Source organism: Cheilinus undulatus, linkage group 17, assembly GCF_018320785.1.
Source record: "Cheilinus undulatus linkage group 17, ASM1832078v1, whole genome shotgun sequence".
In the NCBI taxonomy this organism is placed as follows: Eukaryota; Metazoa; Chordata; class Actinopteri; order Labriformes; family Labridae; genus Cheilinus; species Cheilinus undulatus.
In genome coordinates this window covers 39360995-39387790 of record NC_054881.1, presented here as the reverse complement: position 1 = coordinate 39387790, position 26796 = coordinate 39360995, and the positions used below count along the sequence as shown (strand labels likewise).

The 26796-nt window shown below is 39.4% G+C and overlaps 1 protein-coding gene across 3 annotated transcripts in view; it reads left to right on the top strand.

Moving 5' to 3' along the window:
• LOC121524856 (netrin-G2) overlaps nucleotides 1–17729 on the top strand; it is a 144735-nt gene extending 127006 nt beyond the window's left edge. For all 3 annotated transcript variants that reach the window (XM_041810388.1, XM_041810389.1, XM_041810387.1), the window contains 3 exons: nucleotides 2591–2758; nucleotides 10782–10916; nucleotides 16299–17729. In XM_041810388.1, the coding sequence (XP_041666322.1) occupies nucleotides 2591–2758; nucleotides 10782–10916; nucleotides 16299–16522 (527 nt within the window). In that variant the 3' untranslated portion in view covers nucleotides 16523–17729. The remainder of the gene's footprint in view (nucleotides 1–2590; nucleotides 2759–10781; nucleotides 10917–16298) is intronic.
• The last annotated feature ends 9067 nt before the right edge of the window (nucleotides 17730–26796 follow it).

The following is a 26796-nucleotide window of genomic DNA, read 5'->3' as shown; positions in this document are numbered from 1 at the left end:
GGAGAGCCCGGACACCCTGCGGAAGAAACTCATTTTGGCCGCCTGTATCCGCGATCTCGTTCTTTCGGTCACAACCCACAGCTCGTGACCATAGGTGAGGGTAGGAACGTAGATCAACCAGTTAATGGAGAGCTTCACCTTTCGACTCAGCTCTTTCTTCACCACGACAGACCGATGCAGAGACCGCATCACTGCAACGGTCTGTCGTGGTGAAGAAAGAGCTGAGTCGAAAGGCGAAAGACCGATGCAGAGACCGCATTGCTGCCGACGCCGCACCCATCCACGTGTCAATCTCAACCCCAAGATACTTGAACTCTTTCGTTTGGGACAGGATCTCATTCCCAACCTGGAAAAGGGGAATTCCACTCTTTTCCGACTGAGGACCATGGCCTCAGATTTGGAGGTGCTGATTCTCATTCTGTGTGCAGAGTAAAATAATGTAAGCATCCGAAATAAAACTAGGATGTTTGGAAAAGCTGTGTTAAAAATTCCTTGCTCTGTTTAACAGCACATACTTTAAAGATATTTTCATAGGAGGGCTGATAATTCCCTCCTCATCTGCATAGAACTCCAAGTCTGCACATTCTTGTGTAAGACCTTGAGTGTGACTTTTGGATTCCCTCCAACCAGTCAAGAAACGCTGCACTAGGTGAAGATTATGCCAGCTTTGTAGAACAAAGCAACCCCCATCTGTCAGGTAGAAATCCAGCGGGAATCCTCTCTGTCTGATTCATACGACCCTGCTGTAGTACTGAGAGTAACCCATAGACTCCACCTGTGTGATGGTATAGCTCTGTGAAGACTGTAAGATGTGGTTGACGAGTCTTAAACAAGGATTCCTTCATCCCCCAAGGGCTTCTGAAGTACTTGACCTCAGGAGTGCCTCAGGCCAGACAGTTGTTTGGGATCATATACGATGATTTCAAAGGTAAGAGACCAACATGAGCAGCATGCGGTCTGAAGATACCAGCTGGAGACTTGAGCTTAACTAAATCCGCTTGGATTCTGTGCTTCAGATCAGTGGATTTTGAGCTCTTTTTGTCATTCTGATGCTGTTTGTAGAGTGGAAACCTGTGGAAAAATTCCTTTCATTGCATGTTTTTTCATTCTTTCCCCATGCATCTGTGCCTCCTTGGTGGTTTTGTTTCTTTATGTGCATGATCAAGGTAAGTGTTTTTGCTTTAAATTCATATTAAACCATCAAACAGTTACCTACCTTGACATAGTTGTTTACTGATATCCGAAGAGGGGGCTTGTTAGCGGAATACACCACTTTTCTTTCAACCTTCAGACACTTTGAAGCACTTCCTCTCTTTCACCGTTAACAATTCACAATTGATAAACACCAATAAAGCAGCATCTTGACTCGTAACGTTAATTTGTGGAACAATGTCCCATTGCCTCTCTAGTCGGTGGAGTAATTGGCCATTTATATTTAATTAGGCACTTCTTCCCCCTCTGCTAGCACACTTCCCTCAGTGCTGAGAGAGGCACTTTATGGTGCTCCTTGCGCTGGCTTCCTTTAAACCTGCTCATTAATATTTCAGCTGGCATCATCAACCAAACAATAATAAAATAATAATGTGACGGCTGATTAAACAGCTAAACTCCGACTTTTTAATGTGCATTTAAATGTGTATTTGCATAAACATGCCTGGTAAACGCCTCTTTAGAGGACAGTGATGCCTTGCAGCATACCACTGCAGCCAACTTCTGAAGCTTAATAAAACCTTAATTAGGTACCAGGCACAGATGAGATACACTTCGCAAGAAAGTGGAGCAACACCCCTCTGCAAAATGCACATCATACAGGAGCATTTTAACATTTCTATCATTGTGGGAAAGTCAGAAAAGAAAGGTGCTCTCTGCAGCATGTGTGAAATTCAGATGAGGGCTTAATTTGTCAAGCGTACGAGCGTGCAATCAAATCCTTCCAGATAAGTCATGAATTACAAAGAGAAAATTTAATTAAGAGCTCAGATTGTGCAGGTTTTTATGAGCACAAGACTGTGGAAAATGAGGAACAAATAAGCAAGAAGAGAGGGTTAAGCAGGGTCACAGTGACTCCACAGCACCAGGTGCAGCCTGAAAACATCCGCTACAGAGCATCACTCACCTCAAACTCCCTCGGTTATGATTCTGTAGCTTATAATCTACTCATCTGCTAATGCAGTTAAATTCCCAGACACAATTAACATGCTTGTACTCACGCCCTGCACACATTCACACCAATAAGCACGCACACAGGATAGTGGAATTCCCATCAGTAATCAGTGCAGCCCAGCGAAGCAGACTCAGCAAACCTGCGAGTGTAGGAATGGAGAGGGAGTGGTTTGTCTTTATTGAGGCAATATAGAGTCAGAAAGTCGAGTCATAAAATAATATCAGAGTCATTCATTTGTGCGCTGACGTTCCAAACTAAAACTTTCAGACGCGTCTCTTAGTCCGGGTTGTTCATCATTTCCTGCAGTCGTTGAGGAGTCAAGGGAGAACCCTTAAACAAATCCTACCCCTCCTTTTAAGGATCGATCTGAACCGTAACAATCCTCTCCCAGAATCTTAAATCTGTCCTTTTTTTTGTTGTTTTCAGACTGTGAGTGCTACGGCCACTCCAACCGCTGCAGCTACATCGACTACCTGAACATCGTCACGTGTGTCAGCTGCAAGCACAACACCAGGGGCCAGAACTGCCAACACTGCAGGCTGGGATACTTCCGCAACGCCTCTGCCGAGCTGGATGATGAGAGCGTCTGCATCGGTCAGTCTGCGGGAGGGTGGAAACAGAGAGAGTGCATGGAGGAGACGGTGTGTCTGTGAGAGGATGGAGGTGGAGTTTGTGTTGAGGTGGAAAACAGGGAAAAAGATGCTTTTAGTTTCACTGGTTTAAATCTAAAACTGCTACAGTATCCAGGCTTATTTCAAGTGAATGATTCAGACTGTATAGAGCTGAAATTTTAAACAAATGCACACAACATTAAAACATTTTTAAGAAGGAATGTATGAGACAATTCATGATACCACTTTCATAACATGAATTTTCAGGGTGTAAGTAACCCAGTTTAACCCAGTCTTAGTTCAGTCTCTAAAGAGGAAATTGCCTTTTTTCTGTCAAAAGAATCACTAATTTCCGGGGCTTTTATACGCCCCAAGCTCACCAAACTTTCCCCAAAATTCCAACAGTACCTTGATGGAGCCTAGGACCTCCATTTACACCAGAAGTCGGAAAATCACCACCATATCTCGTCTTCTAAAACTGGAAGTGTCGCCGCCATATTAATACAGGCAGGTCGGCCACATAAGGAAATACAAGTAGATGAAAAATATGCAAGTTTTCAGGTTAACAAGCACAGCGATAACATGACATATATTTTAATAAATTGATTTATGATCAAATTCATGTATCACTGAGCACAGACATAATAAGTGATGGGAGATTGGGTGGCTGGTCGGATGTCGGTGTTTAGTTTTTTACATGAAACACTGCACCTCAACTGATGAGATTGTAGAAGGGATATAATAGCACATATCTCTCTGGCGATTGTATTTGGGTTGTTTAAAAAAAAAAAAGGTCAGCAAATATACTTGGGTGGACCACACAAGTAGTAGGCTCAAGGCATACCTGAGCAATCAAACTGTAACTCCCCAAACTATTTCCTTCAATAAAACAGGCTGAAAATAAAAAAAACATCCATCTACCGATAATCCACCTGTATATCGCTAGTCCTGTTTGACATTGCCAGAAGCTGGAGCTGTCATCGGGCAAGAGGTGGACACACCCCAGACAGATCACTAGTCATTCACAAAAATGGAGACAAACAAGCAGGCACACTCACACCTGCGAGCAATTTAGAGTCAATTAATCAGCCTAACGAGCGTGTTCTGTGGGAGGAAGCCCAGAGAAAACCCAGACATGCACAGGGAGAACATGCAAACAATTACCAAACGACCCTCTGTCTTATATTCAAACCAAGATCCTTTTTGCACTAACCACTCAGCCAGAGAAAAGCACAGCATTTTCAGTCTTTTGCCTCTCAATTTCTATGTTCTGCACACTGTTTTGGTTTTAAAGGCACTATATTTTCCTATTTCCATTCACTCTTGCTGATTTTAATTGCAAAGTTTCCAAACAAGCTGTCAGCTGTTTGGAAACCAGCGTTAATTTTGGCAGCTATTTTTAATTTTAGTTTTAGTCTTTAAATAAAATGCATTTTAGTTTTAGTCCAATTTTAGTCATTTCTACCCTTTTAGTTTTAGTCTAGTTTTAGTCGATGAAAACTCAAAACATTTTGGTCTAGTTTTAGTTGATGAAAGGTCCATTTTAGTCTCTACTTTAGCATTTATTTTCTTGCCTAAATTTGGTACCAGAACATGGTAATGTGTTCTCTGCACTCTGCCAAACCTGGGTGCCCTGATTGCTACAGCTGAGAGGCAGAACAGCTACAGATGCATTGCATTTTGACATATTTACCCACAGTGAAGAAATATCACAGATTTTGAATGTTCGATGAAAACTAAAATATATTTTAGTCCATTTTTAGTCATTTTGTCAGTTTTAGTCATTACACATCTATTTTTTTTAGGTGTAGTCTAGTTTTTGTCATGGAAAAAAAGGCTGTTGACGAATAGTTTTAGTCATAGTTTTAGTCGACGAAAATAACACTGAATGGCAGAATCAGGGTAATGCTGCAAGAATGTGTTGCAAAAAGGCAAAGTTCTGCTTAAAAAATAGCCACGCAAATCTAATATGCAACGCAGATTCAAACTCAGTAAACGACTGCAAAAGAAAAGCACGGCATTTTCAGTCTTTTGCCTCTCAATTCCTATGTTCTGCACACTGTTTTGGTCCTAAAGGCACTACTTTTTCCTATTTCCTTTCACTCTTGCTGATTTTAATTGCAAAGTTTCCAAACAAGCTGTCAGCTGTTTGAAAACAGCTTTTAAAGCCCACTTGTCACATTCAGTCCAGCCTATTCCAGATCAACTGGATGCACATAAAAACCACTGTAAAAAGAAAACTGTTCCAAGTTTAAATGTGAGAAATTTTGTCAATCACTTAGTGTAAACAAGTTTATTTAAATTAAGCATTCTTGTTTATCCTTTGAAATCAGCCACTGGCTAAATTTAACGATCCTCAGACATCAGCAGGTAATCCTCTTCAGATGCTCCTCCAGGCCTTCACCTCTGCCATCTTCATCTCCGTCTGTTCCAGGGCTTTTGTCTACTTTTTGGCCTTAGGCAAGCTCAACAGTATGCTCAGCTGACTGACTTGATCAGTCAGGAGCATTCAATTGCTTTTCCACTGCATTGTCCTTAATCTGAGGGTACTACTTTATGTATGAAAAGGTTTTAAAGTCCTGCACAGCTTGCCTTGTACTGATGGGAACACCCTGGAGCACCCTCAGAGCTGAAAGTCAACACTTAAAAACCTCATTTCTAATCCAGTGTGCTGGAGTTCAGAGCCAAAACAAAAACAAACACTCAGCAGCTGAAATGTTTTCTGAATGCACTGTGGGTAAACACTCGCTTCTTTTGGAAAGTCACACATCGTTTTATGTCGAGTCTTTACTCTCTAAAACTTCATCTTTTTAAGGGCAAATCCGAATAGGAGGTCACTCTGTTGATTTGGATCTGTCTGTAGGCGGACTGCAGGGGGTTGGAGGGTAGAAACTCGCCATGGCTGGGGCGCACACAGGGCCAGGCCTTGGAGTCAGCACAAGTGAGGCTTCTCTGCCAGCAAACTGGTACATGGAGCTCTGCAAAAGAAACCAGTTCACACCAGCATCTCCCAACAAAAACAGCATCTGCACAAATGTACATCCTCTGTAGGTCGTCGCTCTCATTGGCTCCCAGGCAGGAGTCAGAATTAATGCACATGACCCACAATAACAACCACACTGCTCTGGTTGTGTAATCTTGGCCTCTTTGTTTGCTGTATTTCATCAGTATTTCATAGTTAATTCTGAAATAAATGAGCTCATTAGGTTTGGGTTAAAGCAACGGTGTCAAACTCACAAATCCGGCCCAAGTGCAGTTCTACCCGGCCCACCAGATCATGTGATAGTTTTATTAGAACTGGCCCACCAGTTTGAGGTCTGCAGATTTCCTCCTGTATAAAAAGTAGACTAAACCTGGATGATTTATAACATCCTCGCTGAGTCATAAAAGTAAAATAAATAAACAGTCAGAATAATTTGATAAAAAGTCAGGAAGTGGGGAAGAAATATGTTTTCTCTATATTTTCAATTTTGCACCGCACAATAATGACTAAAGTTATAATTTTTAATGTTTGTTTCATATTTTAACCTTTAAAATTAATAATTTTACATTTTAAACCCTATTTTGACCTTTTAAAGTCATTGTTTTGACTTTTATCTCACATTTTGATGTTTTAACCCCTAATTTTATATTTTATATCATTTTTACCTTAAAAACTCACGATTTTTAATTTTATCTCAGTTTTTTGACCTTTTAAAATCATGATTTTCACTTTTATCTCACGTTTTGATCTTTATAAACTCCTAATTTTGAATTTTAACACTTTTTTTACAATAAAAACTCATGATTTTTAATTTTTTCTCAGTTTTTTGACCTTTTAAAATCATGATTTTCACTTTTATTTCACATTTCGACCTTTATCAACCTCTAACTTTAAATTTTATCTCATTTTTTAACCTTAAAAACGCAGGATTTTTTAATTTTATTTAACATTTTGACATTTGAAACTCATGATTTCAATGTTTATCTCATATTTTGACAGTTAAAAATTAAGATTTAAAATTTATGTCAGTTGTTGCCTTTAAAATTCATGGTTTCAGTGTTCTATCTCATATTTGGCCTTTTAAAAACATTATTTTGACTTTTAATATCATGTTTTTACCTTTAAAACGTATAAGTTTGACTTTTTATCTCAGATTTTTAGTATTTAACTTTTCGTGTTCACCTTGTAATCGCAAAATCATTTATCATCAGTGCCAAGTTTTTTCCCCCCATAATTCATTTCTGGTAAAAATAAGGTTGACATTTTATGGTTAAATGTTGACCCTTTTAGTCCCTCAAGTTAGCTACAAGTTCAGAATCCGGCCCCTTCTGTGACTGAGTTTGACACCCCTGGGTTAAAGGGACAGTTCACTGCTCTGAATACAAAAGTTGTAGTCTGCTGTAGATGCACAGAAAGCACCTAATTAGATAAGGTGCACGATTATTACTTTTTCTTTTTTTAACCATGTTTGATCACATGATTTATTGTCACTTTTAACACATCAGAGTAGGGCTGAAAGGTTTGCAAAAATAACCTAATTGTGATTTTTTTTTTTTTTTACCCAATATTGCAATTGCAATTTAATATGCAATTATTCTTAGGTTCCTCATCTTATGTATTTTCAACAAATTCAAGCAATAAATCATTCCATATTACAGCCTACATTCTGTCAGGAACACTCATCATACATTTATCCATTTTATTGCAAAATTGATCTCCAGTTTTATTTGGCTCTGCTCAAAGATGCTCCCTGGGTTCATCAAGCAGCTGCTTTGACTTTGCAGGGATCAGAAATCCCCACAGTTATACATGCATTTATGACAATGTGTATTGAAAACAATAAAACTATTCAGAGGCAATGAATCCATAGTAGTATGAATCTGAACATGAGGGTGCAACAAGCTTTAAGCTGTAAAGGAGGCAGCTGGGGTGGAGGAGGTGAAGCTGGCTCTTAGCTGATCGCAACCTGGGGTATGAATTTTGTGAATTAACACTAAGCATCAATTTTAGATAGAATGAAATAAATATTCTTGCTCATATTGCAAATTTGATGTCATTGTCTTTATTGAAGGGCACTATCATTTTTATGTCACTCATTTTGATAAAGGAAAACATATATAAAACACGAAAAGGAGGATTTTTGTAAACCATTTTAAAAAATATGACGCTTGAGTGTTTTACAATGTGCATAAAATCTCTGCCGCTGCAAAAACTAGATTTATTATACTTCTATGTTGACACATTTCAAGTTAAAGAAATATTGCACCTTGTGTGATTTGTAAATTGCAGTAGGCCATACTGCGATTTAATCTAATTTGTGATTAATTGTCCAGCCCTACATCAGAGTCTCCCTGCAGCCACAGTTGGGTAAAGTAAAAAACTCAATACAGCTCAGAGGACAAGTAGGAGTCATCTCCACCTTTGACCTTTTCTGCTGTCTCCTTATTTCCTTTTCAATCCATAACAACTTCTTTTTTCTGTAGTTAACATTAAAATCTTAAATTTACACATTCAAACATCTCAAAGACTGAGACTAGAATAAAAAAGCTGTCAGCATTAGCGCTGATCCCTAGGAACCTAGTACATACACTATATTGCCAAAAGTATTCACTCACCCATCCAAATAATTGAAATCAGGTGTTCCAATCACTTCCATGGCCACAGGTGTATAAAATCAAGCACCTAGGCAGGCAGACTGTTTCTACAAACATTTGTGAAAGAATGGGTCGCTCTCAGGAGCTCAGTGAATTCCAGTGTGGTACTGTGATAGGATGCCACCTGTGCAACAAGTCCAGTGGTGAAATTTCGTCACTCCTAAATATTCCAGTGTCACTCTCAGTGGTATTATAACAAAGTGGAAGCAATTGGGAACGACAGCAACTCAGCCACCAAGTGGTAGGCCACGTAAAATGATGGAGGGGGCACATAGTGCGCAGAGGTGGCCAACTGTCTGCAGAGTCAATGGCTACAGAACTCCAAACTTCATGTGGCCTTCAGATTAGCTCAAGAACAGTGGTAGAGAGCTTCATGGAAGGGTTTCCATGGCCGAGCAGCTGCATCCAGGCCTTACATCACCAAGTGCAACGCAAAGCGTCGGATGCAGTGGTGTAAAGCACACCACCACTGGACTCTAGAGCAGTGGAGATGCCTTCTATGGAGTGACGAATCCCGCTTCTCCATCTGGCAATCTGATGGACGAGTCTGGGTTTGGCAGCTGCCAGGAGAACGGTACTTGTCTGACTGCATTGTGCCAAGTGTAAAGTTTGGTGGAGGGGGGATTATGGTGTGGGCTTGTTTTTCAGGAGCTGGGCTGGACAATTCCATGCTCCCAACTTTGTGAGAATAGTTTGGGGATGGCCCCTTCCTGTTCCAACATGATTGTGCACCAGTGCACAAAGCAAGGTCCATAAAGACATGGATGAGAGAGTTTGGTGTGGATCAACTTGACTGGCCTGCACAGAGTCCTGACCTGTTTGAGGTGAATTAAAGCAGAGACAGAGAACCAGGCCTTCTCGTCCAAAATCAGTGTGTGACCTCACAAATGCACTTCTGGAAGAATGGTCAAACATTATAATAATAATAATAATATCTTGAATTTATATAGCGCCTTTCAAGAAACCCAAGGACGCTTTACAGGAACACATAGACATGGACAAACTATGTGAGGGGTAGGATGAGTGTAAGGGGTGGTTTAGTGAAGACTGTAGGCTGTGGTGAACAGGTGGTGCTTGAGATGTTTTTTGAAAATGTCCAGAGATGGAGCGCTACGAATGTCTGCAGGAAGAGTGTTCCAGAGGGTGGGAGCTGCAGCACTGAAGGCTCTGTCTCCATAGGTTCGGAGTTTGGTTTTGGGCATGGAAAGTAGGCCCATAAACACACTCCTAAACCTTGTGGAAAGCCTTCCCAGAAGAGTTGAAGCTGTTATAGCTGCAAAGGGTGGACCGACGTCGTATTAAGCCCTATGGATTAAGAATGGGATATCACTTAAGTTCATATGCGAGTCAAGGCAGGTGAGCGAATACTTTTAGCAATATAGTGAATTTAGATATCAGGTTAAATAAATATATTTGTGGTGATGTTTGCTGGCAGAAAAGAGAAACATTAAGGCGAGAATAACAAGGTTCAATAAGGTCAGTGTCATGATTCTGTAGCGGAGGTGAACCCATGATCTGTTCAAACTGTTTGACATTTAGCTCCACAATAAGTTAGACATTTATTGGTACAAATGTCTGTGTGAGCATGCCTGCAGCAGGCTTCTGTGACGGGATGTTTGTGGTGTTTCAAAGGCCAAGTGAATCATAAGAATTTAACAGACCGCATTTCAATTTGTTTAATTATGCAGCACAACAAAAACACTTCTGCGGCTCCCTCGACTGCAAAGACGCCACCATGTTCCTTCACTTTTTCTACCTGCCTTTGAAAGCAGGAACACTGCCATCAAAACAGCCTTCAGTCCTTTAAAGATAGGCTTAGTTATCCAAACAACATCTAATATATGTCATACTTCCTGACACCTGTCAGTTTCTGTTGGAGCGGAAAAACAAACTCGGGTTGATGAAAATGAAGGAACGGGTTAGGTACAGGTTTCAAGAAGTGTGCAGACGTGTGAGCAGAATGACGTCACTCACAGAGCGGTGGAAGAAGCGGGGTTGACGGTAGGCTTTGATGCATTTTAGTCAATAATTACCTTGGGAGCCATGAACAGAAAGCATGTTTTTGTTGGAGAGACAGGACAGTGGATTTGGGAAAAAGGAGAGGAAGAGAGTCAGGGGAATGGAATGAAGAGCCAAAAGGCCCAAAATAAAAATGTCACCTAAAAAAGAACAATAATTCATCCCTGCAACACCAAAAATCTCCATCCTTTCAAGAAACTGCCTGCACAGTCCTGGAGTCCTTAGAGGCTTCAGCACCAGAGCAAACGTGTGGTTTCAGTACGACAAATAAACAGGATTGACTCTATCTTAAATCACCTCAACATCATAATGACTCCATCCCTATTTCATCCATCTCTTGCTTCTTTCAGAGTGCAACTGCAACCAGATGGGTTCTGTCCACGATCGGTGTAACGGCACGGGCTTCTGTCAATGTAAAGAGGGCGCCACAGGGGCCAAATGTGACGACTGTCTGCCAGGATACCACTGGAAACAAGGCTGTAACAGTGAGTAGAGAACAGATTTTTAAACATTGATTACAAGACACACTAACTCCTAAAACAGTAACACTTGAATATTCAGGAGACTTCTTCTGCCTGATAAAAACTCTTGTTTGAATCAGCAGTTTGGTGCAATAAAAGCTAGCTTTACACTGACTAAACTCAGATAAACACTGTTTACTGGTATCTGCTCAGTCCACGTTATGTAGGGAATAAATCCTGATATCGATTTTCCCTGCTGGAATGTTATAAATCAATCATGGTCAATATAACTTGAATTTCTTGACAAAAAAACCTCTTTAATGTCAAAGTGAACACAGATTTCTAAAAATTAATGTCAATTAAATAAAAAATATGTAATGTAAAATAAGTGACTGCATAAATATTCACCCCCTTCAAGTCAGTATTTAGTAGAGTCACCTTCACAGCACTGAGTCTGTGTAGATAGGTCTTAATCAGCTTTGCACATCTGGACACTGCAATTTTCCTCTATTCTTCTTTACAGAACTGCTCAAGCACTCTCGGGTTGCCTCGGCCACTCCAGGACATTCACCTTGATGTCTTTAAAACCATCTCTGTGTAGCTTTCTCTGTATGCTTCTGCTCATTGTCTTACTGGAAAATAAATCTTCTCCCAAGGCGTAGTACCCTTGCAGACTGAATAAGATTCTCCTATATTTTGCCACACGCATTTTACCCTCTGCTTTTACAAGCCCTCTAGGGCTGGTGAGAAGCATCCTCACAGCATGATGCTGCTACCACCATGAATCACAGTGGGGGATGGTGTGTTTATCTTATCTGATGGTGATAAAAAGCTCCATTTTGGTCTCATCCAGTGTTGGGTAGCGTTACTTTTGAAACTAACTTGATAGATTACTGCGTTACATACTGAGAAAAGTAATTTGTTACGTTACTGCGTTACCTACTTCTAAAACTAACGTGTTAGAGTACTTTTGCGTTACTAAATATTAAAACCCTTTAGCCACTCGATCCGCTCGGCGCTTGTAACAACGACAGATAACAACCACATGTCTGCATTTGATTGACTCTAATGCCAATTTACAGCCTAATTTACTGCCCATAATCTGTATCTCTGCAGCCTGAGAACAACGCTAACAGACAGGAAAACCTTCACAGCTCTTTAACATGCTCACAATCTGACAACAAGCTGAGCAGAGGCAGACAGAATCACTTGAATGCTGTGCGTAATAACAGCACATAATTGGAACAGCTGTTTCAATGAAAGCAAATGGAGCTTTTAAACTTATGTTTCACCATGATGCTGTTCTTGTCCCTTTCATCCAAAAATCCATCATAATGGGGATAATTCCACTGTGGCCTGCTGTCCTGTCTGTAATCTTGCTGGCTCAACAAGCTAACAATGTGCATGTAATGGCACAGAATGTTTACCTTCCGCTGGTAGGGCACTACGTGCCAACATGACTACAGGAAGAGAGAAGGACAAACAGAGCAGACTCTTTAAGGCGCTTCTTTTTTCTTTCTCTCTTTTTGAAGCTATGGAAGAGAGAGGAAATTTGGGATTTTTCTTTCAGTAACAGATTACTTTTATGAAAATGTAACTAATAACAGGATTACTTGAATTGTACAACTAACACATTACATCGCTTGTTACTCCAAAAAAGTCATCTTAGTACTCTAACGGATTACTTTGTAACGCGTTACCCCCAACACTGGTCTCATCAGACCAAAGAACGTTCTTCCACTTAACCATGGAGTCTCCCACATGCCTTTTGGTGAACTCTAGCCCAGATTGAATCTGAGTTTTCTCCAACCGTGTCTTTCTCTTTGCCACTCCCCCATAGAGCTTTGACTGGTGAAGAACCCAGCCAACAGTTGTTGTCTGCAGAGTCTCTTCCCATCTCAGCTGCTGAAGCTTGGAACTCCTTTAGAGTAGTCATAGGTGTCTTGGTGGCCTCTCTCTCTAGTCTCCTTCTTGCACGCTCACTCAGTTTTTGAAGACGGCCTGATCTAGACAGATTTACACATGATAGATTTAACTGAACTCTGGGGGATGTTCAGAGCCTTAGAAATATTTTTGTATCCATCCCCTGACTTAAACTTTTCAATAACCTTTTCTCTGAGTTGTTTGGAATGTTCTTATGTCTTCATGGTGTAATGGTAGCCATGAATACTGATTAACAAGTGACTGGACCTTCCAGACACAGTTGTCTTTATACTACAATCACTGCACTCATGTAATCTTAATGATCAGCAATTAGGCCTCTGTTGAATTAGATCAATATATATTATGCAGTTACTTATTTTTCATTACATATTTGTATTTAAATTTTGTAAATTCTGGTTGTTTTAGTAAGATCTGGCCTTCATGATAATGTTATATGAAGCTGGTGTTTCAGTGGCATTAAAATATTTTCTCAAGATCTTGAGAAAATAGCTGAACTTATCTTGATTTTCCAAGATACACAAATCAGAGTTTGGCAAAGCAATCAAAAAGTCATAAAATGTATGGATGCTAGTGATGCACGGTAAGTATTTTTTTGAACTGATACCGATAACCGATAATAACAATATATTTTTTTCAATTGTTGATTTAACAAAAGAAGTTTATTTGATGTGTTTATGCATATCTGGGGGTAAGAAGGGGTTAATATGTAGTGAACAAAGACATAACTAATTTTAACTAATGTCACTTGTGTTTTTCAAAAAAACAAAGAACTATTCTGACTTTATAACTGTTAATATAGGTAACTTTTTTAGTTAAACATTTGTGTACCAAGTACAACATACACAAACAACTGACAGATGGTTTTCCCCCATAAAACCAAATGATAACAGGCTGTTATACTTGACAAATGGGAGATTTTTTGGGGGGTCTATTTTTTTTTTTTTTTTTTTTTTTGCTTAAGGCAGAATTAAAGTGAGCTGATGTTTCACATAAAGACTAACAATATGCACTGACATAAGTCATATCAGAGATAGGTTAAGAATGTAAAGTCCACCGTGGTCTATGGCTAAACTTCTGTTCCTAACGTCGATCAGACTGAATGAAACCACGTCAAACAGAGCAGGCAGGTGTACGTCTATAAAGTAGCTAAGGATCAGGAGACTGTCAGACTGATTTTGTTATAATAATGTTGTGCCTTTTGGCTCTGGCAAACTTTCTGCTGTTTTCAATGCCTGCTCAGGATCAGCACTCTGCCTGGTATTAGCCGTTGACTCGGTCCTAATGCCCGCGCCTGAGGCTAGTTCACTTCGTTTTAACATCATTAGCATGATGACTCTTAAGTGACTTATAAGATCCGTCGAGGACTTCCTTCTACTCTTTGCGACCTTTGCAGGGCAAATTCTACACACACGGTCGTGTTATCCTCCCCGTAAATACTGAATAACACCACCTTGTTGTTAGCATTTTAACAAAGGGGCTACTTCCTCTTCTTCTCTGGTGCTTAACAGCAGGTTGTGTACTGCGGCGCCACCTGCTGTTTCGGAATGTGTAGTCTCGTGAGAAAGAAAACAAACGTCAGCACTGCCATGCTGACAAAAACATATATGTTATCAGAGCTAGCCGTCATGATATCGGACTTATCGGAATGACGTAGTAATTTCCTGTTATCGGCCTGATAGTTATCGTGCACCCCTAATGGATGCTGTCCTTTCAGGGCTTTTGTGTGCATTATTTTTATTTTTTTTTGCAAACACAGATTTGTTTCATGGTAAATTGAACAATGAATACATAAAGCTGAATCTTCATAGACTTTGTATTTCAAACAAAAATGTTTTCAATGGCCAGGCAGCTCACATACAGTGCTTAACAACTTTATTAGACCACCTGTCATATTTGTCTCAGACACCGTCCAGCATCATGAAGTGCTTTAATGTGGACTTTCATTTTCAGTCAGCTCTCCACGTTTTACCATTTTGAAAAGGAATGAGGGATTTCAAACTGAATTCACCCAAATTTGAGCTGGCTCACTGGGCTTCTCTGAGAAGTCAGAAATGAATCAAGCATAACATTCAAGCACTAAAACTCATTTTTCTGTTCAGGAATGCAAGTAAATAACTATAATTTGACATATTAATCAAGAAATATTAATGTGCTTTACTATTTTTTTCAGTTTTTTTGTAAATCAATACATTTGAAAATTCATGGATAACAATAATAATTACATTTTAGCATTAAAAATATCATTTGGGTTAAAGAGCTTCTACATATTGGTTTATTAACCATTGCAGAAACATAAAAAATGATTTTGGTAATTACCAATGCTGTTAATTTAGGGCAGCTGTGGCATAAACCTTACTTTGGTTAGGGTTAGGGTGGTCTAATAAATTTGTTAAGCACTGTATGTTGAAACATGTTGATTTTTTTGTGTGAAATAGATGTCTTTTTAGTAACTTTATCGAAAAAGAACAAAAATCAACATGTTGTAGTCCACTAGAACCTTTGCAAGTGTCCTGTGCCACTTAGCTTGTGCCTCACCCTGATGGGGATAGATCATGTAGCTCATTAGCAGCAACTGCTGCCTTTTTAATTGATGACCCTGTCACTGCTTAACCCCATTACAGGGAATAGTCTTCCTCCACCATCTAGCATCTAGTCAGGAGCCTCACATGGACCCTCCATACCCACGCACACACTCAGCCTCCTCAGGCGTGCCTGCTTTTTAACCAGGGGGTTTATTTATCACAACATGGGACTACGTACATCGCAGCGCAGTCTGTTTAAAATTTGACATCTTACTCCAAATACAGCAAAGGCAATTATCCTCAGTGTGATGAAATGTTAGCTTGTGTAATTATTTCTTGTCATAGACGGCTGCTGCCTTTTTTGCCTCCTTGTAGATTTTTAGGTCAAGTATCTCGTGCATTGTAACTTGCTCTATAATGACTTTAACAGCAGAGTAATTATGTTATCTGCTCCTCTAATTATGACTTAGCAAATATGACAGAGAGCGTATTTAGTGCTGCGTCTGAGAGGATTGTTCTGACTTGATCCTGAGAAAGTGCAGCCTCTATAAAACAGTGAAAAAAGGGCTGAAAAAACAAAAAAGGCAGGTGTTACCTGTTGTTGTCCCTGAGGCAAAGACTGAAGAATTTATCTTGCCTCTTTCCTTCCTCCTGCATTTCTTTCTCACTTTGTTCTTTTTGCCCTGAATTCCTCCCCTCCCCGTGTATCCCTGTCTCCCATCATGCCTCTTACATTGCCCCTCCTTGTCTCCCCCTACCTGCCTTCCTTTTTTCCTAACATTTTTCTGTCGTCTTTGTGCACTTTACTCCCCCACTCTCCTTTTACCACCTGTCACTCCGTCGCTTTGCTGTGCCCTCTTTATTCCCAACTCCTCTCTCGTGTTCGCCTTACCTCTGCGATTCCTTCACGCCGTGTTTTTTCTCTTCTTTCCGCTCACAGCTAACGTCTGCGATGAGGAGATGCTCCTGTGCCAGAATGGAGGAACGTGCAACCAGAACCAGAAGTGCATCTGTCCTCCAGAGTTCAAGGGGGTACTGTGCCAACAGCCCCGCTGCGAGGCGGGCAAGGACTGCAACGCCGCCTCTTCCCTGCACCCTACCACGGCCACCCTGCTGCTCTGCACTCTGCTAGCCCACCTGCTGGCCACGTTAACGCCCCACTGAGCCACAAAAAAATCTAAAATCAAATCCCCCTCAGACAAGGGAGCGTGCGTTTATGTATGTGTACGTGAGCGGGATGGGGTCACCCGCCCCAAGTCATGGACCCGACGAACAGACACTGCAGCACACGCTACGCTAACAACAAAAAAAAGAAGAAGAAGCAAATGCACTCACACTAACTAGCCCCAAACACACAAACACACACCTCACAGGACTGTTACAAAACCAAGTGTGTGCTCAGGTGCAAGAAGGACAAACTGAACAAAAAAAGGAGCGACCTCAGAGAAAAAAGAGAAGCAGGTGAAAGGGAAAAAATCATACCAACCACTGTTCCCTTTATTCCTGAGCTGGAGCAATGTGCATCAAACCAAAAAGCATAAAGAAAACACTTAAATCACCACTGTTTCACTTCAAAGGGAATGGCTGTTGTTAACCACGAGGACCTTTATTCTTTTCGTTTCTTTTTCTTGGTTAAGTTACGGATCTCGCCTCCTTTGAAAACAGACACGTGTATGGACGGTTAAAGACGCGGGGGACGGGTCGGGAGGCGAGCTTTCTGATCCTGCTGCTGAGGCCTACATAGTATAATAACCAGGTTTCATTTCCTCTCAAAGATGAGACTTGATTTTACATTTATTCTATTTCTGCTGCATTTTTTTTAATTCTATCTTCAGTCATTGTATCTAATGTGCCCACTAACAGTCGCAGAGATTATACTTATTCTATAATATCCAGGGGGTTTGCAGATTATAAAAAATTAGTCACTATTATGGTTGTAATAGGAATGAGTGATTGTTGCCACACTTAGCGAGATTTAATCTTCACACAGTATTCAGGAAGCAGAATTTATCAGAATTTAACTTATCAGAAGTCTAAAAGAGAGAGAAAAGATATCATCCACGTATCAATATTATATGACATTATTTGAATATTTTTTGTAGAAATTATTTTTGTTTGGAGTTACAATAAATTATAAAAAAAATGACATTTACAACTATTCCAAATGAGCATTTTATTACACTGAGTGTAAACCTTGCAGTAAATATGACTGTTATTTGCCTTCTTGCTTGTACTTTTTTTCATTGAAATGTTCATGCTGTTCGAGTCTTCTTTCTACAGCGGGCTGGAGAAAAGAAAGAGTAAGCCGAGGCGAGAAAAGTCCAAGTCCTTCATTCCATCTATGCCCTTGTTTTGGACGATTCCGGTTTGATCTCTACAGTCTGTCTGACAATCACAAAGCACTGCTTTCATGTCAAGAGAATATAAAATTATTTTATTCTGATTAAAGTTGCAAAGGGTTTTTATATCTGGGAATGTCACTTGCAGAATCACTGGGATTTAAAAAACACATTTTACTTTGCACTCCCAATAAGACATGCAACTCCAAAAATCTGAATGTACAAGTTCATTTTTTTTTCCTTTGACTTACTACAGAAAGTTAATTTTCCTTATACCATGGTCTTGGTGAATACTCGATCCTGATTGGCTCTGAAAATTCCATTGGTGTCCATTAACTTTAGATATATGGAAACCGAACTTCACAAGTAGTTCCAGTCAAAAAAATCATTACACTGTTCCAAATTAATGCACAGAAGCTGTTAGCCGTTACTCCACTAGGAGTAACTAAAGCAACCTGAGACAGTCATATTTTCGGAGCAGGGAGTACAGCCCTGCCAGCCTAAAGCCCTTTTCACACCGCCGCGCTGCAACTCGCTACCGCCAGTCATTTTAGTGAGGGAAGGGCCGCAGACAGGAAGCGGTTTTAACCGCGACGGTAGGACCCAGAAGCGGTTGCCGCCCACGTGAACGCGCACAGATTTTGTCCTGCCGCTCGGAGTTCAGCGTGTTGAACTTTCTGGCGGCAGCCTCCTGGCAGCAGCCAATCACATCCAAGGAGGGAGAGAACCCGGAAATGGCAGGCTTCATGGGTCAAAGCAAACAATAGAGGAGAGCTCTCCAACACAGCTCTACCGTCGTACAAAGACAACCAGAAGAAAATTTGTGGAACCAACCACTGAAACGTATTTTCTAGGGGGAATGATTTTGATGATGGAACCGTATTTTTCCCATTGTTTAATAGTACGTTATACATGTTAATATACAGAGACTGTGAGGTACTCTACGTGTTGTTGGGGAGGGGGGGTTGTGATGGACTTACGGGCAGGCTCTGCTGTGACGTTCACCGAAGCACCTGTACGTCACTGCCGCCTTGTACCGCGGCGGCAGCAGCACTTTAAAAATCGCTTGGCATTTCAGGGGACTCCTCCAGCAGGGGGGTGGTTTTCAGGGTAGCTACCGCGCGGCGGTGTGTAACCCTCTTAAGGAGACTGCAGGCCGGCATCAGCTGTCACTTAACTGACATAAACAAATGACAGACTCCAGGTTTTAGACCAGCAACGTAAGACGGTCTCATCTCCTATATCTGATGTACGTCTTGTTACCAGGCTCACCTTAACTCCGAGAGGTGAGTGTCGCTAAAACTCACTTCCCTCCTGTTCTAACTGCTATAAACTATTGTCAGAAGATTCAAATAACATAAACAAAAGAAAAAAACTCATTATTATTTCTTTGTTCCATTGTGACTTCGTATCTGTGGCCCGTCCTATTTACTGGAGTACTGAATAACATTTACATTCCCTAAGAACAGTATGGGATTGGAATGGCTATTCCAGTAATTAGTCAAGACCTCAGGCGTTGCTTGGGGAAAGAAGTTGTTGTTTTAGTAAAACTTATTATTTTTAATCACAAAACATATGAAATTATAAATTAGCAGTTTTATTGATTATTTTTGTTGGCAAGTGACCATGGTATAAGCGGGTTAATGCCCGACAAGGTGTCCAATTATCAGGGGTTAATGGGCTTCGCAGAGGCAGCCGTCGGACAGTTCAGGCCTCCATGTCCATTAATCCCTGATAATTGGACACCTCGTCAGGCATTAACCTTTACAAATATTCTCAATTCACCTGATACAAAGTGAAACATTTCAAGACTTTTTTTTTGATGATTATAGTTTGCAGCTGATGAAAATCAAGGAAAAGTCCAATTTGCAAAGATTTCCTGATATTTAATTCTCACTCTGGTTCAGTCCACACAACCACAATCATGGGGAAGACTGCTGACCTGACTTGTCCCGAGGACAACTGACACCTTTCACAAGAAGGGTAAGCCACAGAAGGTCACTGCTGAAAGACCAGGCTGTTCTCAGGGGCTGTATCAAACCAGATTCAGTGAAAGATTACTGAAGGAACTGAAGAAAGGTGCAAAAGCAGATGAGCTCAGCCTTCAGAGGATTGTCAAACAAAGCAGATTCAAGAATTTACAGGAGCTTCACAAGGTGTGGGCGGAGCTGGAGTCAGTGGATCAAGAGCCCCCACACAGACAGGTCCAGGAAATGGACTACAAGTCTTGTGTTCCTGGTGTCGAGCCGCTCTTGAACCACAGAAGTCATCAGATTAGTCATGTCCCCGATAGTCTGGTTCGCAGACCAAACAAGCAGACTCTGATCCGATTAAAATTGGCGTTGGTTCATTGTTTGTGTGGAAAAAGAAACGGCGTAAGGAGATGGATCGCAAAACACTGAGAGTGGGGCTCCAGATGCCTTAAAAAAACGTGCACAAATTACAGTTGTCACTTTACACCAATTTTGGCTAATTTTAACCAATTTTTAATCACTTTTCCTGCCAATTTTAGTACATTTTTGCCATCCAAAACCCATTTTTGTGGTCCATTTCAAACCCTTTCCACCACTTTTTTCTTCCTGTTTTGCCACTACTAAACTGAATCTTGCCACTTTCCACCTGTTGTTGGCTCTGCTGACCCATTATTGCCACTTTTAACCCCTCTTTACCACATTTTTATGCCACATGTCACTTTTTGATACGCCCATATGTAAGTTTAATCCATTTCAGCTGATTTCAGCCCCTTTTTTTGGCAGTTTGTATCGATTTGTCATCCGATTTCACAAAATTTCCATCTTTTTTGCCACTTTAAAGCATTTCAGCCACTTTTTTATCCCTTTAACCACTTTATATGCCTGTTTTTGCCACTTTAAAGCCATTTCAGCCACTTTTTATCCCCTTTAACCACTTTATATGCCTGTTTTTGCCACTTTAAAGCCATTTCAGCCACTTTTTATACCCTTTAACCACTTCATATGCTTATTTTTGCCACTTTAAAGCCATTTCAGCCACTTTTTATCCCCTTTAACCACTTCATATGCTTGTTTTTGCCACTTTAAAGCCATTTCAGCCACTTTTTATCCCCTTTAACCACTTCATATGCTTATTTTTGCCACTTTAAAGCCATTTCAGCCACTTTTTATACCCTTTAACCACTTCATATGCTTGTTTTTGCCACTTTAAAGCCATTTCAGGCACTTTTTATCCCCTTTAACCACTTTATATGCCAATTTTTGCCACTTTTTTGCTATAATTAACCCATTTCAATTCTGTTTTTAAGAAAAGGGATTTATATTTTTAAGAGGACTCTTCACTACACAAATGAATAAAAAGATATTTGTTCCTTTGATGAGAGTGGTTATTATTCAGGTTAAATTCTTGAAAGTGTATGTCGATGTTCAACCTCAGGTATAGTGGGGGTACCTGGTCTCTGGCACCTTTATTTTTGGGGTTGCGGGCTGAAAAGGTTGAGAACCCTTGTCATAGAGGATCTCTGGGGAAATGTCAAGATGCAGATGAGACACACCAGACTCAACAATCCAGACTGGGCTTCCTAACAGCCTAGCAGGGCCACGGACTGATCGCCTCATGACACCAGCAGAGATGCAGGAATTTGTGCAAAGGAGCTCCAACCTATTGAATGCATAAATGAGCAGAATTATCCAGAAGGTCAACATTTCTGGACTGATCTAATATTTTGAGAAGGTGGATTTTTGTGAACTGTAAACCGTAATCATCAAGATTAAAACAAAAAAGTCTCGCCTGCTGCCACCCAGGATAGACAGAAGAAGATGCATGAGAATAACCTCAGACCCTGCAGGAAAAGTTTTTATTACTCCTGTGCTTCACGCATTTAGCTGCATTAGCAATACTTCATAAATAAAAAAACTATAAAATCAGACCAGTCAACATCCAAGCACAGAGGCAGAAACCACTGACAAGGACAAACAAGTATTGATTATCTAAGAGAAGAAAACGTTGTGATCATATTTGTTGTGATATCTCTCAGCCCTAACAAAAAAGAATCCATGACCTTGAAGAGAAAGGCTCCCTGAGGCAATATTTGCAATCTTTGACTCTCCTTGAAGTCACCCGTGTCTTTGAAAGGCCTCTTGCCCTTCAGGTTTCATTTTTGCTCAGCAGAACTCCAAACATCATTTCACGGAGAAATGTTCCATCGCTGAGTCAGCCCAGGTACACAGTGGATAAAGAGACATGAGCATTACAACTGGAGACATCAAAGACAAAAGTAAGACTAAGGAATGACAAGACAGGGATTGTGGTATTACTCCTCTATTTCTTAGCTGTTGGTGGTTGTATTAGTGATTCTGTCTGTAGGGCTCATCCCCTCTGAGCCTGAACGGTGTCAAGAACACAGAGTAGGAAGGGAATATTTATGAATGTAGAAAAGAGAGGAATGATGTAAAGAAACACATTTGACTGTAGATCAAAGAGCAGGTAGAGCTTGCAGCCAGAGGAGGATGCATTGCAGTATACAGTAATGAGTGACAGATGTGTGGTGTCTAGATACAGCACTAACATGACACCAGGGATGTTTGGAAACATGATCTTAGCATGAAATACTAGAGAGGAACATGGATGGGCTGATGGATTCTTGCAAAGGAAGCATTTCTACAAATGGAGAGATTTAAATAATGACGCTGAGTGAGAGAGCTTGTTCTGGTTTTGCCACAAGCTAGAAGAGAAGATGCCGGTCTCTGGTGTTTTTAGAGAATAGTAAGATCCAGTCAGCAGTAGGTTTGGTCTGCAAGAATAAATACTGGAGAATCCAGCTAAAATTACGATTATGGGACTAGATACCAAACTTATACTTTAACAGCTTATTAATGGTTGTCAGTGGAGTAGTTTTGGACCCATCGTTCGACCAACCAGGTGGTTCCTACAGATCTGCATTCCTTCTTAAAGCAGTGATACTCAACGTGTGGCTCTGGAGCCACATGTGGCTCTTTTGTGATGATTTGAGGCTCTTTTATGTCTTAATTTGAAATATTATTCCCCCAGAAAACCTTAAAAAGAGACTTTGACCTCAGAAATTAATCAAACTTAATTGTCCCATTTATCCCATTTTTGATACATTTATCCAATTTTTGCCCTTTTTCACCAATTTCTGCCACTTTCCACCCATTTAAGCTACCTTTTGACATTAAATACCACTTGTTTCCTATTTTTTTTAGCCCATTTTTGCCAATTCTTTTTGCCACTTTTATCCAATTTTTGCTTCTTTTTCAACATTTTTGCCACTTTTATCTCATTTTTGCCCATTTATGTTACCTTTTGCCATTTAATACCACCTGTTTCCAATTTTTTTTTAGCCCATTTTGCCTTTTCACAATTTTTGGCCACTTCTCGCCCATCTAAGCTATCTTTTGCTATTAAATATTACTTGTTCATATTTTTTGCCCATTTTTGCAACTTCTTTTTCTTCTTTTTCCCCATTTTTTGCCACTTTTATCCAATTTGTGCCCATTTAAGCTACCTTTTGCCATTAAATACAACTTATTTCCAATTTTTTTGCCCATTTTTGCCAATTCTTTTTGCCACTTTTAATCAGTTTTTGCTTCTTTTTCCCCATTTTTTGCCACTTTCATCCCATTTTTGCCATTTAAGCTACCTTTTGCCATTAAATACCACTTGTTTCCTATTTTTTTGCCCATTTTTGCAACTTCTTTTGCTTCTTTTTTCCCATTTTTTGCCCATTAAAGCTACCTTTTGCCATGAAGTACCATTTGTTCCCCATTCTTTTCCCCTACTTGCAACTTCTATTTGCTTCTTTTTCACCATTTTTTTGCCACTTTTACACCATTTTTGCCCATTTAACCTACCGTATGCCATTAAATACCGCTTATTTCCAATTTTTTTGCCCATTTTTGCCAATTCTTTTCACCACTTTCATCCAATTTTTGCTTCTTTGTCACCATTTTTTTTGCCTGTTTAAGCTACCCTTTGCCATTAAATGCCACTTATTTCCTTGTCTTGCCCTTTTTTTGCCACTGTTGACTTCTTTATGCCCATTTTAGTCACTTTTCTCTGATTTTTGCCACGTTTTTGCCACTTCTGGACCATTTTTTGCCAACTTTAACTTATTTTTATTGCTTATTCAAGCCGTTTTGCCACTTTTCACCACTTAGATTGTGGCTCTTGCAAAGGTATTTTTCAACAATTTGGCTCTTTGGTTGAGCAGAGTGGAGTAACACTGTTTTAAAGCATTCTTACAGTTAGCATGCTAATTCACCGGTCAGGACAAGGATCCCTGAAGAGAAGTTATCTCGTCTGTTGCTGGAAAAGCTACACAACATTAAAAGTAGAGAAAAGAAAAAATAAAGCTGTGTTTTTGTTTCATTTTGTGTTTTTATTGGTAACCAAAGTGTTGAGAAGAAGACTTTTCGATATAAACTTCACTTTCTTGAAAGGTTAACTAAACCCTGCAGTTCTGCTGAGGTGCATCTACACTGACACCTACAGAGCTGTAGGTTAGCTTTTATTGCCCATAGGACTGCTATAGCACTTTAGCCAGTAGGCAAAGATACTACCCAAGCTCTGACAAACAGAGCAAGGAGGTTTTTAACAGCTTTTCCAAACATCCTATTTTTATTTTAGGCGCTAGGTTTCATGGGTCCCATAATGTCAGAGTCATGTCATTAAAAAATCAAACTGGTTAAAAAACTGTGTCCCAGTAAAGAGGTGGAACATCAGCGCTATAGCCAAGCACAACAACACCGAGCATGGGACTGAACCAAAAGGAAGAACCCTGGATTGTCTTTAGACTGGATGGACTCTCTTTTTCAGGACAGTCGTCCTCCTCCTCAGAGCAGCCACGGTAAGAGCTTCCAAATCCAGTTATTCAAAATAAATAAACAAAAAATAAAATGTTTGCATCAGAGTTGAAATAAGAATAATAAAAGCTACTTCCATACACAAGGTAACATACAATAATGTTATGATGAATTCAACATCAGGGGTCAGGATTTTTATTTCTATTACTATCAGTTATGACAGTTATAATAGGGCTGTCCAAAAATTACAATTTTTAATTTAATCACAATACATTTTCAGATTTCTGTAGTTAATGCCATTAAATTTGATCACAGTCTAAAATTCCACTATTTTGCATTTTAAACAGTTTAATGTCATTTTTGATATTTCTACTGTTTTTAGTTAAACTAAAGATTTAGATGCATACCTGCTCAGAATAAAGGTAAATGTTTGAAATCACAAGGAGCAGATGAACTTTGACTTGTCCTCTGAGCTGGCTGTGAGATTTTAAAGTGAACTGAGACATTAAAGAGGAGTGGTGGACTTTATTATTATTATTATTATTATTATTATTATTATTATCATTATCATTATCATCATCATCATCATCATCATTATTATTACTTTCATTATTATAGGTGTTATAATTACTTTGATACAATTTTTTTTTTTACAAATTTTCATTTTATTTTTTTGTCTATTATATTATTAATAGTACTGTAAATGTTATTATCATTATTATTTATTTATCTATTTATTTTAATGGGTGTTATAATTACTTTAATACCATTTTTTTATTTTCATTTTAATTCTTTATGTTCATTATTTTATTATTATTTCTGTAAATGTCATTATTTTGATCATTACTACCGTAAGTGTTATTCTTATTTTAGTATCATTATTATTTTTTTTATTTTCATTTAATAATAATCTATTTTGTTCATTATAATTAAAACTATTACTGTAATTACTAATATCATCATGTTATTATTATTTTAATATTATTATTATTATCTTTTATGTTCATTATAATTTTTTTTTAATTATTATTTCCATTTTTATTTTTTGATTATTATTTTTATGTTCTAGACACTCTCTTTGCAGTGTTTTAAATAGCTGTGGTTATCAATTGCCACCATTCATACATACAAAGATTAATTGATTAATTGACTAACTGATTGATTGAAAATCAGGCAAAGATTAAAACGTGGTCAGGATGTACCCAAACACTTGTAAAGAAGAAAAGATTTATGTTGTTGAGAAACTTCAATAATATAATTTTGGCAGAGAAATGTGTTTGTTTTTCCAGAATATTAAATAGATACTAAGGATGAAAATAAGACTTTCTAACACAAGCTGTGATTTAATTCTGATATATCACTGAAACAACTGGTGCCAAGACTTTCTACGGTAAATAATTAGATTATAACAGTCATTTATTTCATCAGTATATATTATTATCTCGTCTTTTCACAAAAGAATAAAAAGTATGAAAAGTGTTACTGATGGCTACTGTGATCATAAGGGGTATAAATAACGACGCCAATGTCATAGAATACAACAGTCCCATCCCTAGTTCAGTCCAAGCTACTACGGGTTACCAGTGAACCATAAATGTGAGGAAGAGTTCTGACTATCTTCATATTTTAGAGTACAGCTGGGTTATCAGTGGAAACCCTCTTCAGGTCTATTACTATTCAACAAAGTGTCCTTGATCCATTTAGTGAAATAATCGCTCTCATGTTCATTTTTTACCGATTTCAACCCTGACTAATTAGACTGGAACTGCCAAATGACGTCTCCATCCAAGACAAAACTGTGACTAATTCTATCATTAGGGTTTATTACAATAATAAATGAATATTCAGCTTGGCCTACCTAATTAAATTAAAATGGAGCAACGCTGTGCTTTGCTGCTGTGAGATGAACCCGGAGACGCATGAAAAATGAATGAGAGTAAACTCTGAACAACACAAAGCTTCTGGTTTTATTCCACCTCTGAGAAGCCGGTATAATGAGTGCAAAAGATGCTAAATCAACTTTCAATTTCTGTTTTATCTTTTCTATGTCTGCACAGGGATAGAGTGGGTGTCTTTGGAGCTCGCCGTGAGACAACCTGAACATTAGCATTAAAAATGGAGAGCAGGACAAAGTACTGCCGCAGCCATGCACAAGGAACGTAACACTTAAAAACGGATCTTATACGGCGCCTTCTGAAGGTAGACAGTAGCACCTGCCAACGCTTCTGTGTGTCTGTGTAAGAGATCACAGACGTGGGAGAGGAGCGGCTGAACAAGTTTGTCTTCTCCTCGATGTGACTCACAG